At 55.0% G+C, this 15,268-nt stretch overlaps 1 protein-coding gene across 12 annotated transcripts in view; it reads right to left on the bottom strand.

Moving 5' to 3' along the window:
• Nucleotides 1–236: 236 nt before the first annotated feature.
• The window catches only part of IGSF9B (immunoglobulin superfamily member 9B), a 42,391-nt gene continuing 27,359 nt past the window's right edge, over nucleotides 237–15,268 (bottom strand). For 5 of the 12 annotated variants that reach the window (XM_085081903.1, XM_085081902.1, XM_085081901.1 and 2 more), the window contains 3 exons: nucleotides 12,460–14,091; nucleotides 4,163–4,284; nucleotides 237–3,756 (listed from right to left, as the gene is read on the bottom strand). In XM_085081903.1, the coding sequence (XP_084938029.1) occupies nucleotides 3,533–3,756; nucleotides 4,163–4,284; nucleotides 12,460–14,091 (1,978 nt within the window). In that variant the 3' untranslated portion in view covers nucleotides 237–3,532. Of the gene's footprint in view, nucleotides 3,757–4,162; nucleotides 4,285–10,936; nucleotides 10,983–11,770; nucleotides 12,097–12,459; nucleotides 14,092–15,268 lie in introns of those variants that run through there. The other 7 variants (XR_014856405.1, XR_014856404.1, XM_085081900.1 and 4 more) reach the window with 7 other exon arrangements.

Below are 15,268 nucleotides of genomic sequence, written 5' to 3' on the forward strand. Positions count from 1 at the left end.
AAGCACCAGCAAGGACCCCCCAAAACTGGGCTGGCACCCCTGCATTGACACCTCAACGGAGCCCAGGGACAAATATTCTTGTGATTCAGAGGCAGTTTTTCACTGTGGGCCAGGATTAGCCAAGGGACCTACTGGAACATCATATTTGCAACGTGCAAGGAGGAATCGTACAGTTACTGAGACAGAAAGAGCCATCTACCTCAGACCAGCTTAGAAAATAAGAGAGTTTGGCCCAGGAAGATAAAAATCAAGATATATTTTGCAGCATGAAAGGAAAAAAAAGAAATAAATAAAAAAATGAAGAAGCAGCAGCAGCAGCAACAGCTGTGTTTGCAAACCACCAAAGCGACACGGAGTTCAAACGGGGGTGAAATGGGGGAAGCGTTTGGCATCGTCTGGCACGGCTTCGATGTTCCAGGTCCACGGAAGGAGAGAGGAGCAACCCTGAAGGGCATGGAAACCAGAGGGCTGGGAGAAGCGAGGAGGTTGCCAAAGCAAGAGGCGAGCCAGTCAGCCAAAGCACGGCCCGAGTCTATCGGAAGGTAACTCGGTCTAGCAGGGAAAGGAGTTAAGGATGGTTTTAGGGAAGAGCTGCTTCCACGAGGCGCCCGGGCGGGATTTCCCACTCCAGCAGCGTGGCAGGTACATGGCTGAAAGAGAGAGGGCTGCAGCTCCAGCCTCTAAAGGTCGAAGACCATGAAAAGCCCAGTGGCTCAAAACACCTGCAAAAGGAAAACAACTCTCAAAAGCCTGACCCAGCAAGCTGGCATGCTTCGTCAACCTTCCTTGCACTCCAAGTCCTCTAGGGCTCCATAAGATGGGATGGGGCACAGTCCTGAGGTAGCAACCTCAAGAGCCTGAAGACAGCGCCTGGCCCATCTGAACGGGTGTCGTAAATCGTTTGGAAAGCACTCAAATGGAAAAGCAACCCTCTTTTCGAGAGGTTGAGGCAACGAGAGCGAAAGGAAGAGCAAGTCGGCCACGGCACAGGCAGCACAGAGCCTCCACGCCTCCCCCGGCCCCGAGGGTCACCTGTCCATCAGGAGCAGCCTGGCTGGAGTGACCGGCGAGCTGAAGTTGGCCAAGCCAGGCAGAGTTTTCCCCGCTGCCGAGCGGGAGAATGGCATTAAATCAATTCAGATCCGAGCGGGTTCTAGGGGAAAAACCCTAAAAACACACTCAAATAAAAGAAATTCGCAGTCATACTGTTAGCAAGGTTGAGTTCTCACTCTGAGAGTTGAGGTTCTTATGTCAGGTCACTCGTCACGTCAATAAAAAGCCCTGGTGCAGGCTGGAAAGAGAGGGGCATTTCTGCCAGACCCTCCCTCCTTCCCGAGACAAACCTGCTGATGGTTTGAGACCACCTACACGAAGTTGTTAAAGCTCAGAAAAATCTCATTATCGATTTAGAGGATTCATTGTCCAGTGGTTCAAACCTTACTTAGGGCCTGGAGATTGGAAAAGACACGGTGCTCTGCTTTTTGGTGGTCACGGATTCCCGAGCATCCTGCTGGGAGAGGAAGCATAACCTCTAAAAAAACAGGTATTTTGAGGCAGAGCAATATACAGGCTCCGACCTAAAAGCTCCCGGGGAGCTTGGCGTGGTCGGAGAGCCAGATCACAACTGAGAGCTCACGTCTTTCTCCAAACATCTCAGCCCTTGGAGGTTCAACCAGCAGCAAGAGCAAAAACCAAGGCAAAGCAGAATTAAAGGCGAGATTGCAGAGAATCTCTTGGCAATTCTACCTGGGAATAAACAAAAGTTTCATATGCAAATAGAGAGCCTGGGGCTAAAAACATGCCTGCAGGCTCTCCAGCTCTCCTGACGCTTCTTCTACAGCCTGAATCCACTCAAAGCAAGGATATCTACATGAAACACTCGGTGTTTTATTCCCAGGCAGGCTGAAGGGTTTAGCACTTTACCGCAGAGGAAGAACTGTGCAAACCTGGATGCAGTGGTTGATTTTACCACTTCAAACTAAAAAAAGAAAAAAAAAAACCAAAAAACCAACCCTAAATATTTTAAAGGTAGGGATTGCTTGGTATTAGCACTAAGCATTTACATAGCACTTGCAGTCTGTAGGCCACCAAGTGCTTGTCCAAAGTGCTCAAATATGACTTATCCCCATTTTACAGATGGGAGAACTGAGGCACAGAGAGGTTAAGTGACTTGCCCAAGGCCACGCAGTCAAGAGAGTGGAGGCAGAGCAGGAAAGTGAGCCCGGCTGTTTTCAGGTTGCACCTTGCCTGCTAAAAACAAACCAAAAAAAAGGCCTATGCAATCCAGAAAACCACCAGCCACCGAACCTACCCTATTCTGAAGAGGAAATACATTCTGGTGAAGAGTTAGAACAGCATTACCGAGGGGAACAGGGGGCGAAGGGAGGGAGACAGAGAGACATCCCGGCGGGTGTCAGAGCAGACACAGCCAGGCTGGAGCAGGAGGAGAAAGGGGAAAACGGTGAAACCAGCAGCAACGTATTTCAAGCTGACGCGAAACGCTGGGCTTAGCTTTGCACGGCCGCTCCGAGGAGCCATCCAGGTCCATCCGCAGAGCTGGGCACTTCCAGCTGTTCTCCCCAGGGCTCAGCACCTGCTGATGGAGGCTTTGGGGACCACGCAGCCAAACCCCCTTCGCTCGCACGCCTGCGTCTCCCCGCTTTGCAGTTATCAGTAGAGATTAAACATCACACAGTAAGAAATCACATCACCACACGGCACTGGAGAACATTTGCCTGCGATACACAGAGTGTCGGGCAGGATTAGTCAAACCCAGCCTCATCAAAGCTGGCACACGCCGCACCTGGAGGGGGAAACACCCTCGGATCACATCGTACCTGCGCCAAGCACACGTTACCGAGGCTCAAAAGCATTTGCACACAGACAAATGGTGATTTCTCACATCTCAGACTGATTCGAAGGCTTGGGGTCTTTCTGGCTTTTCCCTTTCAGAGATAGGTAAGGAAAGATGTTGCGGATGGTTTTGCTGCTGTTACCTTCATGTCTAAGGAGGCTGGGAAGGGGAAGGTGGGGAGATTCTCACAATTACAGCTTTCCTGGGATTACTGGATGTGTTTTTATCATAATCAGATTCATGGGATTACCAGTTCCCGCCTGGGTTGTTAGGTTCTTGTCACTTAATTACACCCTGTGTCATTCAATTTCTTCGGCGATTGAGGGCCAGCTGCTCAATCCCACACTTTCCCCTAAACACGCGCTGCGGACGCAGATGACAAAAGCTCATCCGTGCCTTTGAAGCCTAGAGATCTTTTCCCAAACCGAGGTGCAACACCCCCCTTCCCACCCCACCCAAGCCATTCAGGGTGGGGGAGAAGCGGATTTGAGGAACACCCAGCCCAAAGCATCCTCCCCAAAGCATCCCCCGGGTCCCCCCAGCTCATCCCCACTGAAGCCCTCAGAGAGGCGGCAGACAAGGGGTGTCCCCCCCTCCTTCCCATCACCCCTGTCCCCCCGTGCTGTGACACCAGCTCCCTCCACCGCTCCTGTCCAACCTCCCGGGCCCGGCGCTAGGCTAGAGCAGGGTGGCGTGCCCGCTGGTGTCGTCATGGTCCACGCTGTTGAGAATGGCTGTCTGGTCTTCAGGGAGCTGCCGGTGGCAGAGGTCGTCCTTGAGCGCGGAGAGCCGGGCAAAGGGGTCCTGACGAGGGTGTCTCTTCTTCTTACGGAGGCAGACAGCTTCGTCAGGCGACAGTACCTGAGAGCTGGGAGGGTGCTGAACCTGGGAGGCAGAGCCGTCTGGGAAGGGGGGAGAGAAGGCAGATGGGACCCGAGCCAGCAGCAGGCAGAGCAGAGCACTTTGCTCACTGTAAAAGGGAGGTGACAGCAAGCCGGGCCCTGAACCTGCCATGTGACAAGAAGGGAGAACGTTGGGTGCCGGGGAAAATGAAATTAACACTCAAAATCCAAACAAATTGCTAGAGATGGGAGATGCATGGAAAGGAGTCGGTTTGGAGGAGCAAGGGAGGGACAACCTGCAGGCAAGCAGCCCAGGGAGGAACCCTTTGGGAAGCAGGGAACAAGAGCAGCATCCAGGAAAAGGCTTGGAGACCCCCAGCGCTGGAGCCAGCAGGGAGCTGCCCGAGCTCTGCTCACAGCAGGACACAGGGAATGCCGTTGGGGACCGCGGGGTCCTCGCACTCACTGGGTTGTTTTCTGGATTTCGAGGAGCCCTTGGATGACTTTTTGGGCTTCTTTATCCGCTGGTATTTCAGAGCTTCGAGCCTCTCAGGTGCAGCAGCGTCCCCGGGCGGAGATGGACGTTTTCTAGGAAGGAAAAGCAGACACGTGCCGTCAGCAGCTCCCAGCCACACTTGGGCTTCTGGACGTCCCCGGTGGGGGATCGGCCGATCCCAGCCGGCTCTGCCGTGGAAAAGGAAGAGGTGAGAAACCCGGGGCCGAGGGAGCAGGGCCAGCCAGGCGTGCCAGAGCGTGGGATGGAGGAAGGGAGGAGTCCCCGCTGTCCCCCTACGTCTCCTCCAGGTTTCCGAGCGGCGCAGCGACCCTGCCGGTGCCGCCGGCCACGTCCAACACGGGCAGCCCCAGCTCACCTGCCTGCCATGCCAACACTGCTAAACAAAACAGGACGGGGCAGATCCTATGTCCGATAAGGCTTTTCTGGGAAGTGGTAGGAAACCCCTTGGGATGGAGAGAGAGAGAGAAAGAGACAGGCAGAAGCGGCACGGCAGCATCGAGACGGGCACCACGAGCCACCCGGGGCGGACAACACCGGCGCCACAAACAGCAGGGAGGCAGGATCCTGCTGGCCCTGCTCCCACAGCCAGAAAAACCAGGGGCCACATGACAGACAGGGACACCAAGGGCACACACCGACAGAGCTGGGAGAGGTACCTCATTCCCAGGTCCCTGTGAGAAGCGACAACAGAAACGCGACAGCATGGGAGCGTCTGCTCCTGGAACACCGAGAGGCTGGGAGCTGGAAATGGAAACACTGACAAGGTTTTATTGCAAGGACAAGGAGGGGATTTGCAAAGGGGTGCTTCCTGCAGGAGAGCCAGCAGGTGCAAGGGGTAGTTTTTCAGCTGTACCCCCTGAGGCACTCTTCTACAGGAACCAGCTTAAGGTGCAGTATTGTCCCCTTTGCAAAGAGGTTTTTTGTTTTATTTCCTTCACTGTACCTGTTTTTTTTTCCCATCCAAGGCCTGGAAAGCATGACTGCTGTAAAGAGCAGAGCATTAGAGGAAAACCTTTTCCTTAGGAGAGCAGGCAGTCCAGCTCTTATCTATAACACATCACAGCATCCCCCCTTCTTGCTGCTTTCCCATCTCCTTCCCCCTCTCCATTCTACTTCCACAACCCTCCAAGAGTCACCAATTCCTAATGTCACAGAAGAAGTCTGAGGTCACAGGTAATGACCTGGGATAAAGCCAAGCCACCTGCAGACAAGATGTCCAGAGATGATGGGAAGCCTCCACAAAGCACCTTTCACTGGGAAAAAGCCAACACTTTGAGCCAGGCTGCAGCAGGGAAAGGAGATTTAAACAAGCCTGCCTGCATCCTTCAGAGGAGATGACTTCTGCTCTCCCACCTTGGTCACCAGAGGTCAGAGACCAAACCTTGTCACAAGAGCCACACAGAGGGCAGTGCTGATGGCAGCTCCTGCATCTGTCTGTGACTGGGGCAGGGATCAGCAAACCCCACAAGCCACAGGCAGCAGGAGGGCAGGTGGAGTCACCTCACCTGGCTCCAAGAGGCAACATCAGTGCCTTCAGACTCCTGCTTTGGCACAGAACCACTGTGGGTGACGTCCCCCTGTCTGTCAGCAAGGTGTGTCCCATCCAGCATTGCAAAAACACCGTGGATGCTGGCAGGAGCAGCAGGGAAGGGGTGAGGACATGGGCTGGAGCACAGAGCCCACACTCCCTGGCTGTGCTACCAGAATACACCCACCCAGAGAGTTTGGAGCTCCTCATCTCCCCTGGGGCCCAGGCAGAGCCTGGCTGGCACTGAAGACACCCTGCAGGCTTTCCCCCACGTGTGCCACCACTGCAGAGACAGCGCGACAGCAGCACTTCCCATCCGGCATCCCAAGTGTCTCCAGAGCGGGGGAACTTCAGCTGGAGTGCACAGGCAAGGAGCTCCCAGGAGATTTTCCCTTTGGGGAGCAGAAGGGTTTTTGGGTTTTTTTGAAGATGAGTGTGATTGCAAAGCTTCTCAGTTCTGGCAGCATTGGAGAGCACCCAGGGAAGTGCAGCGTGAGGTGAAGAAGCAGCTGAGGCACAGCAGACGCAACAGAAACCCCAAACACTGGGCGCAGAAAAGCTCCTTTTCGTGTTTTCCAACGCAACAGAGACGTCAAGGTGTGGAGAGCTCCTGGAAAACCTCTGTTCCAACTCCCGGCGAGCCTCTGTTCCAGCTCCCAGCAGAGCATCACATCAGCCGAAGATGAAGCAGCTCATTAGACATGCTGGGAGTCCCGCTGGCTGGATCCAAGCTTTTCCTCGTCAGGAAGACAACGTTTACATTTGCAGAGCTCAAACACCTCCCCAAGTGCAGCCAGCCTCTTGTGAGAGGTGCTGCCAGCAGCAGCTCCACCCTCTGAGCTGAACCAGCACAGCCAGCCCTGCACATGCTGGCTGAAGGTACAACCACAGTGACCCACAGGTCACAGCATGGCATTCCCTGCAGCAATTCCTGCTTAAATGGCCAATGACAGCCTTTTCCCATTTACAGCCACCATTCTGTGGGATGAGCAACATTCCTGCAGGTGCTTGGCTAACAGAGACTTCAGCTGCTCCAGCTCCACTGCCCACGGAGCTCACGTGTTCCAAGCCCTGGGCACCACCAGGCTTGGTGCTCCTGCCACCATCCTGCCCACCAGCAGCTGCCTTCCACCACCTCTTCCCACCACCCAGACAGCTTTGCCACTATTAGTAAAGCTCAGCTTGTAAGTCTCTCGCTCTTTCCACTCTTTTTCCTTTCTAAGAAGAAGCTGTTGTGGCATGCTGACAAAATTAGACAGATTTACACGAGGGATTATGAGGAAATTGCCTGAAGCTCATTTCCACTAGTTCTTCATAATTGGACTCATATTTATACACACAAACATAAACAGTGAGTGCGCTGAACCCATGTGTCACCATAAATACTGTCTGACCTCTGGCAAGGAAGAGATACAGAAGACAAAATGATGCTACTCAGCAGCCAAATTTTATCTGCTCTACCCACCCTTTATCTCTTCAAAGGGCTCCGACTCTTTCAGATTAATTTTCATTTTAAGCTCAGCCAAAAGCCTCTTCCTGCCCCCAGAGTTCACATTTTGGGCAGCTGCCCACGCACGAGGGAGAGCCTGAATATCAACAGATGACACACGCAGAGAAGCAGGCAAACTTCTTCTGGAAACTTCCGTGTAGAGCCAAGCAAAGGAGCTTTGAGAAGCCCACGTGAACTCCTGGCACAAGCCTTCTGTGAGGCACCACAAACACCTGGAGCAGCAGTTTTCCTTGAGTCTTCAAAGGAAAACCCTTCTGCAGGAGCAAGTGTCTGGACTGCATGGGCTGGGAGGTGCTGGAGAGGCCACAAAGGTACTGAGGGATGTCCAAGAGTCCCAGAGAGGAAAAGGAAGTAGGGGAGAAGAGGCATCCAGCCCAACACACATCTCAGCTGCTCTTCTTCAAATGTCCTTCCAGAGATATAAGGGAGAAGACCCCTGAAAGCATCACTGACCCCTTTCCACCCAAAAGGGTAACCTATATAAAGGAAGGGTCCAGGAGATTCAAGGACACTGTTCATATATATATTTAACCTCATGGAGGTCTCAACACACATTCCCTGTCTCCTCCTCTCCTTGAGTCAAGACACTGACATCCAGGAATAGTTTGAGTATGCTAGGAGCATCCACTTGGATAAAGGAGAGTATCCACTTGGATAGAGTAACCACTTGGATAAAGTAGAGTATCCACTTCAAAGGAGCCCACCGTGTCCTTCAACCCTTCCTCCTCCTGAGATGAAGAGCTCAACTCTCTTACATGAGGATTCTGCAAGTCAGAATTCCCACTCTGCAGCGCTGGCTGCTGCCTCCATCCCGGAATGCTTGGGATCCTTCAGCACAAGAGGTGCCAGAGAAACACCGCGGTGACTGCCCCAGCCCAGGGCTGCTGCTGCTGCCAAAGCACCACTGGGAGGGAGGGAGGAAGGGGCTGGTCACAGTGGGGAGCACCCGGGAGAAGGGGGGCCCTTCTACAGGTCTGCAGACACCACAACTCATCTACACAACGGACTTCACCACCATGCTGACGGAGAGGAGAGAGGGCGAGGGAAACGGGGCTGGGCTGGACAGGAAGAGGGGGATACAGTCACGGGGAAGGGCAGGGGAGAGAGGAAGATAAATGAAAAACAGGAGTGAGAAAATATATAAGGAAATTAAAGAGACTGAAAAGAAAAGTAAAATAATAATAATAATAATAATAATAATAATAATAATAATAATTAAAGAAAAGAAAAACGCACTCAGACAAGCGGACTCACAACTTCTCCAAGCGGAAGGAGGCATGGAACACATGCAGAGGATCAGCACATGGACAGTCTTTAAAGGGGAACCTGTTTTCTTTCAAGCAGGGAGCGAGGGCTGCTGCTCCTCCCGCACGCCTGGCGCTGACGTCCCTTGGTCACTCAACGCTACGCCACGGCCAAGCCGCCCAGCTCCCAGCACTGGCAGGGCTGCCCTGGCAAGGGGGGCCTGGGGAGGCCACCCAGGGCAGGCTGCCGTGCCGAGGGGCAGGGGAGCTTGGTGCCTTGTCTGTGGTTTTTGGGTTTCCCCCTGCAGGGAGACGACAGCCCCCTTTTCCCTATTCCGAGATGCGCACAGCATCCTGAGAGAAGATGGGAAAGCTCCTTGTGCTGGCTCAGGAACGGCATTGTTTATCCCTGCCCATCCATAAAAACTTCTTGAGCTTCACCTAGAAAAAGCCACCATGCTGCAGCCACCACGCTGTAGCCACCACACTGCAGCCACCACAGAGCCCACAGGCTGCCTCTCCCTCTCCTCTCAGCTTTTAATGCTGCAGCAGAGAAATCTGGCTTGTCTGGTATAAAATCCCTGTGCTCCGCATGCACTGACAATTTTATGACCCCAAATCATCAAGAAATTACTTGGCTGGGCTCTCTACAGGATTCCTCACTTATTAAAGTGAGATTTATTCTTCTGGCTTCCCCTTTTTGGGGATAATGACTCTGGAGTCGCTCCTGCCACTGCAGCTCCCAGCAGCATCCCGGAGTAGGACACATTGCTGCTCCCACCCTGCTGGGCAATGAGATCCTGCTCCTCAAAATCCATCAGCCAGCACTGGAGCCAGCCAGGATCTGTGCAAGAGTCACACCAAACTCACACATGAGCCTGGATTCACCTCTGCTGTGCTAAAGCCATGTTCACTCGTGTCCCTAATGCTGCCAGAGTAAGGATGAACAGTCACATCCTTGCTTAGGGCTTCCCCCTTTCTCAAAAAGCCTGGCACAGCCCAGATCTCATCAAGGCTTAGTGCCAGGTTTGCTCTTCATGGGACACCAAGGGAAAACTGAAGGAGAAGGCAGCCAAGTGCTCAAGAGCTTTGGAGCTCAAACAGGATGGGTTTTATCAAGCTGAGAAGATGGCTCCTCCATGGAGCACACATTCTGTCCCTGCTGCCAACACCTCCTCCTCGCCAATCCTGCTCTCCTCATCCCAGGACAACCTTCCAGGTCAGTTGGAGGAACTCTCCTCTCCTGGAAACATCCACCTGATTTCTCTTGACATCCCACCTCTCCCTCGTGAGGCTCTTTTCCAGCCCAACAAGGCTCCTCAGTTGGAGAGCATCAGCCAGGACCTTGACTTTTACCAACCAAGGCAGCAAAGCTCCACCTTTTGTAAGACCTGTCTTAAGGAAGTTTGGGTATGGCCAGGCCCTAGAAACAGGCCCATCTGGAATTCCATCTCTCTTTTCATATCCAGCCTGACTGATGGCCAAACAGGTCAGTGTTTCCAATCCTCGGGGTCACAAATTACTATTATCCCATCTGGATTTGGCAATTTTAGCGATATTCTGTTTTTAAGGTCTGAAAACCATCTCCAAATTACTCCATCCCAGTTTCAGAAATGCCTATGGCCATCGAGGAAATCGGCCCCATGAAGGGAGCCCAAGAGGAATTTTCTTGGAAGAGTCTTTTAAGATCTGCTTAGGGCTGTTTAATTACAGCTGGGTCAGAAGAAGTCAAAGATTTCTCCAAAGAGAATTTCAGAGATGGAGGGATTTTAACATGACCACACTTGGGATGGGAAGGAAAGAACACCTTTCTGGCAGCTTGAAACCATAGTTATGCTGCGGCCAAGCACACAATCCATTTTGGGATAAAGACTTCTCCCATTTTCCATGACTGAGGTGACTTGGGAAAGAGAAAATAGATCCAGGTACTGCTGCAAATAAAATTCTCCACGTGCTGGACTGCAGCTGGAGACTGATTTTTGGAGCCCCACTCTGAGCATGCTGTCTGCAGCTGGATGCTCCAGATGTGGCTGCTTTTCCTGGCTTTAGGGAGTGGCTGTGGACTCCTCCTGGTTTGGGACAACCCCACCTCAACAGCTCCCTATCACCACACAACCCTCACGCACCCTGCCAGGGCTGAAGGTGCCACATGGGTCACCATCCCCCAAGAAAGGAAGGGTGGCCCCAGGGAGATGGCAGCTCGGCTCATCCCAAACCCCAGCCCCGAAGGCAGGGGAGCAGCGTGTGCTGCTGGGAGGGGAAACCCAAAAGCCACAGAGACTGTGCGTCCAGAGGTGTTTCCTAGTGTTTTCGGATTCCTTATTCCCCTTTAAAGGAAGAGATGGTATTGGAAAAGCCCCTTCCGTGTCCCCTGTCATGCCCCGCTCCCGGCCACCCTCCACAGCGCCCACACCATCCTTTCGGACATGGATCACCCTTACCTATTGAGCTGAGGAGAAGCTTGTCTCGACAACACTGCCCAGATAGCTGAGATTAATCAAAAACAAAGCAGTTATCAACACCCGCAAGGAGCCGAGCTCCGCAACACATCAGCACGTCAACAACTCCAAAGGAAAAAGGAGGGAAAGAAACCAAACTGAAACACAAACGAAACAAGGCTGGAGAAGAAAGGGGGAAAGAAACAGAAGAGAAAGGAAAAGAAGAAACGAAAACGATAATCAACAAAGCGAATGGATACACTGCATAAAAGCACGGACAACAGTGCTGCTCTAACACGGCTCTGTCCTGGAGCTGGCTCTCCTTGGCATGCCCTGCTAGGAGACGTGGACCTGCGACTACATCCCTAACTGCATCGCTCCGTAGCTGGGTTTTCCAGAGGCACACACAGAAGTCATTTCAGGCTCGTTCAGCTGCTCTCCCTCCCCATCCTCTCTCCCCTGAGCCCTCCTTCCTTCCGTTCAGTGCCGGAGGGATTTGCTAAGGCCATAACGCTTCCAGGTACCAGAGGGCGGGAGTGAAATGCGGAGGGCACTGCGGGGTGAAACGCTGCCTCCCCCCTCCCCAAAACACAGCCTCTTCTCCGAACGCCTCCGACCGTGCCGGCTCCACAGGGCTGGGAGCCCCGACTCCTCTCTGCCACAAGCCGGAGGAGGGGGCTCGACCCCACCAGACAAGAAGCCAGAATGAAGCAAGACGAAAGGATGGGACGAAAGCACGGCTACGGGGTCTAAGGTGCTGTGAAAGACGGAAGGAAAGAGGAGAAATAGAGAGAAAGAGAGAGAGAGAGACGCTTTTGCCTGGAGCAACCCTGGTACCTGGAAAACCAGCCGCTACTGTCTAGTGCAGCCACATCCCTCTTTAGGGCAGGATCTGAGCGTGCCGGCAGCCTCCCGATCTCCGCTGGGCTTAGTTTATTTTTATTTTTCCTCCTCTCCTGACATGCTGCTGGTGTGGCTAAGTCCTTGATCTCTCCCTGCCCGCGTCCTGGGGCTGCAGCATCCCTTTTGCAGGTGGGGCGGTGACCGTGATAGCTGTTTCTGTCATGCATTAAAGCTCTCTAGACTCCGCGGGAAGGAAGAGGAGGAAGACAGAGGCGCGGCGGCGGCGGCCCTAACGTTCGAAGAAAGCCAAGAGCCAGCAGCTAGAAGAGGAAACAACCTCCAGTGACACCAGGACACTTACCTAAGCAAGCCAGGTCTGTGTACACCTGGTAGACGGCCCGTAGCCCGAGTCACGGCGCTCCCAGATTCCCGAGGGACCGGGAAGGTCGCCTGCCTAAAACCCAGTGCTCTGGGGCGGCGGCCATGCAACCCATGCCCATGGCACCAGCCTCTGCCTAGCAAAGCCCGCGGGACGCCGTCTCCAAAAGGGATGCTGCAGCGTGCCCAGAGAGACCCTACCAGTTGGGATGGTGATGGCAGGGAGGGAGTCAGAGGGAGCGGGTGAGGCAGGGTGGGGGAAGCCAGGAAGGGGCCGGGGGTCACCACGGGGCTCACGCACTTACCCCGTGGTGGCTACCGTGGTGGTGGATGTCGGCTCCGGTTGGAGAATCTCCTCGCCGGCCCTCCTCGGAGAGGGGATGTCTCCGAAAACATCCATGGTGTCCACGGGCAGGGAGGAGCCCTGGGAGTTGGAGAAGCCGGGGCCCACGGGGGTGAAGGCGGTGGTCGGTCGGAAGCTGGGGCTGTCCCCCCGGCTGCTGGGCGCCGGAGATCCCGTGGAGGACGGCGTGGATTTGCGGGAGAAGCTGACGGCCGCGGGCGGCTGCAGCGTGATCTCCGACACCTCCGCCTGCTGGATGAGCCCCGGGCGGGGCCGGGCGCGGGCAGTCAGCTCCGGGGAGCTGTTGCGGGAGCTCAGGGGACTTTGGGTCAGAGGAGAAAGCCTCGAAGGTTGTAGCACCACCTGATGTAAACTGGGCTCAGCCCTCCTGACCTGCCGAGGGCTGGGCCGAGGTCGGGGTTGGGGCTCGTACCACCTGGTGTCCAGGCCGAATGTGCTTGTGCCGCTGGGGCCGACGGGCTCGGACGGTTCGTGGTAAGGCAACACGGGTATGCCCATACCTTGGCTGGTATGTCTTAGCTGCCCTTGACATCCCATGGGTTGCATAGGTTTGTCCTGCCACTTGGTGGTGGTGGGCACGGAGGATTGACCCCTGCCCAGTGACTTGCCGGTCCAGCTCTTTGGTGCCTCCAGGGGCAGGATGCCCGAGTAGGACGCGGGGACCACCTGGAGGGAGGAGGGGGGCGGTCCCCGAGGAAGGCAGCCCGTGGCCTGGGAGCCCTCGGCCGCCTCACAGGGCTGGAGCTGGTGGGGGAATGGTGCGGGGGCCAGCTCCAGGCTGCCGAAGGGGAACTCGGCCGTGCCCCAGGGCTCAGGGGACCGGCCCCCCGTGGGGGTCTGGGCCAGGGGCAGCGTGCTGTTGGAGGCATTCTCCCCGTTCTCCTCGGGGATGGTGGGGTGTCCGAAGGGCCCCTCGGGGGGCAGCGGCGGGGAGGACATGACTGAGCTCAGCGGGCTGACTTCTGGCATGTAGAAGGGCGGCGGGTCCACCTCCCCGGGGCTGCTGCTGCTGAGGTAACCGTAAAACTGGTGGTGGAAAGCCCGGGGGGCCGGCGGGCGGGCCTGGCCGGTGGCCTGCAGCGTGCCGGGACCCTCCAGCGCCCGGTGGAACCGGGGGCTGTATGCTGGTGGCTGAAGGTAGGACTCCTGGCTGGAGGACAGAGGGGTGAGCTGGGCTTTCAGGGCGGCCACAGAGGTGGGGACGACGGGGTCGTCATTCTCCTCGTCCGACTGCCTGAACTCAGGGTACATGTCCGTCTCCTCCACGAAGGGGAAGCCCTCGATGCGCCGTGTCTTCAGGGAGGGCTCCATCTCCGCCGGGTCCATGACGAAGCGTCCGTCCGGCCCGCGGCTGATGAGCTCGATCGGGGTGGTGGCCTCGGCTTCGGCCTCCGCCTTGGAGACGCTGTACTTCTTGCTGCTGATGGCTCGTTTGGTCTTCTTGTAAAGGGAGAGCTCCTTCTCCTTGGTGGGGCTCAGCATCCGCTTGGCCTGCGGGCCCTGGTCGTCAGAGGACTCCGAGGGGGGACGGAGAGTGCGGATGCTCTCGGGACTCACCTTGCCGGAAGACAACCTGGACCACAGGGGAGAAAAACCGAGAGAGGGGACGGTCACCCGAGGGCAAAGGAGGCCTTCTCGCCCAGAAGAACAGCTCTGGATCCGGAAAACAAAGTGCTACCAGCTCTCAAAAGAGGAACTGCTGGGAGAAATTGGCAAGGGCTAACCAGGACGGCAGAGTTCTGCCAGCAGCAGTGCCCAACATCCCTGCTCCTTGGGAGGGCAGCTCAGCATACTTGAGGCAGAAAGCTCACACCAGCACCTTGCAATAACCTCCACCAACATCCCAACACCTTGCAACAAGCTCCACCAACACCCTGCAACAAGCTCCACAGCCCCACCAGCACAAAAGACACATCGAGAGCTCAATTCCAACTCCTTCAAAGGTCTCCTATGTTCACCTGAGCTATCCATGCACAGGAAAGGCACTGAGAAGAGGGACATCAGCAAATGTTCCCTCCCTCAGAACTCAGCATCTCACTTGAAGATGCTGACAGATCATTTCAGACCAACTCTTTCTCCCATTCTCAACTTTAGGTTGAGAGCCTCAAAAGGCAGAGAGCACCAGAATAGTTCCCTCATCCCTCAAACAAACGGGATTGAGAGGCAAAACACAGCGGATCCAACACAGACAGTGCAGTGGATGAAATGGAAACAAGTAAGATTCAGATCCACCACCACTGGGATGTTTTGCAACAATTCACGAGCCAAAGCATGTGGTGTCCATATCCCAGACTCTTGCACACCCAGCAGGAAGATGCTCCTGCTGATTTGCAGCTACACATGCTTCTGATGGGCTCTGCAAGGAGCTGCAGCACCACGACCCACCACCTTTGGGCACAAGTGGAAAGAGGCTTCAGCAGGGCACTCTTCAGGAGGAAAGATGAATTTCCCAGGAAAAAACAGAGCCAACAGAGAATGACTCAAAAACTGCACCGAGCTGGCAGGAAGGACTCCATGTGCAGCAGGCTAATCCTTCTCCTAAGGAGCCCCTTCCAACTGGTGTGTAATTGAGTTCCACCAGCCAACTCCAGCTTTGGAAAATATTCACAGATCCAACGGGGTCATCTCTTAGCTCAGTTTGCTCCATTTGTCTCTGCCGCCTTCTGCTCCAAAGCCCATTTGTCTCTTGCCAACCGCTGTGCTCCCAGAAGTTCAGGGAACACCCAAAAACAACTCATCAGGAGCGACCA

The sequence above is a fragment of the Lichenostomus cassidix genome, chromosome 24 (assembly GCF_008360975.1).
Source record: "Lichenostomus cassidix isolate B80296 chromosome 24, HeHo_3.0, whole genome shotgun sequence".
In the NCBI taxonomy this organism is placed as follows: Eukaryota; Metazoa; Chordata; class Aves; order Passeriformes; family Meliphagidae; genus Lichenostomus; species Lichenostomus cassidix.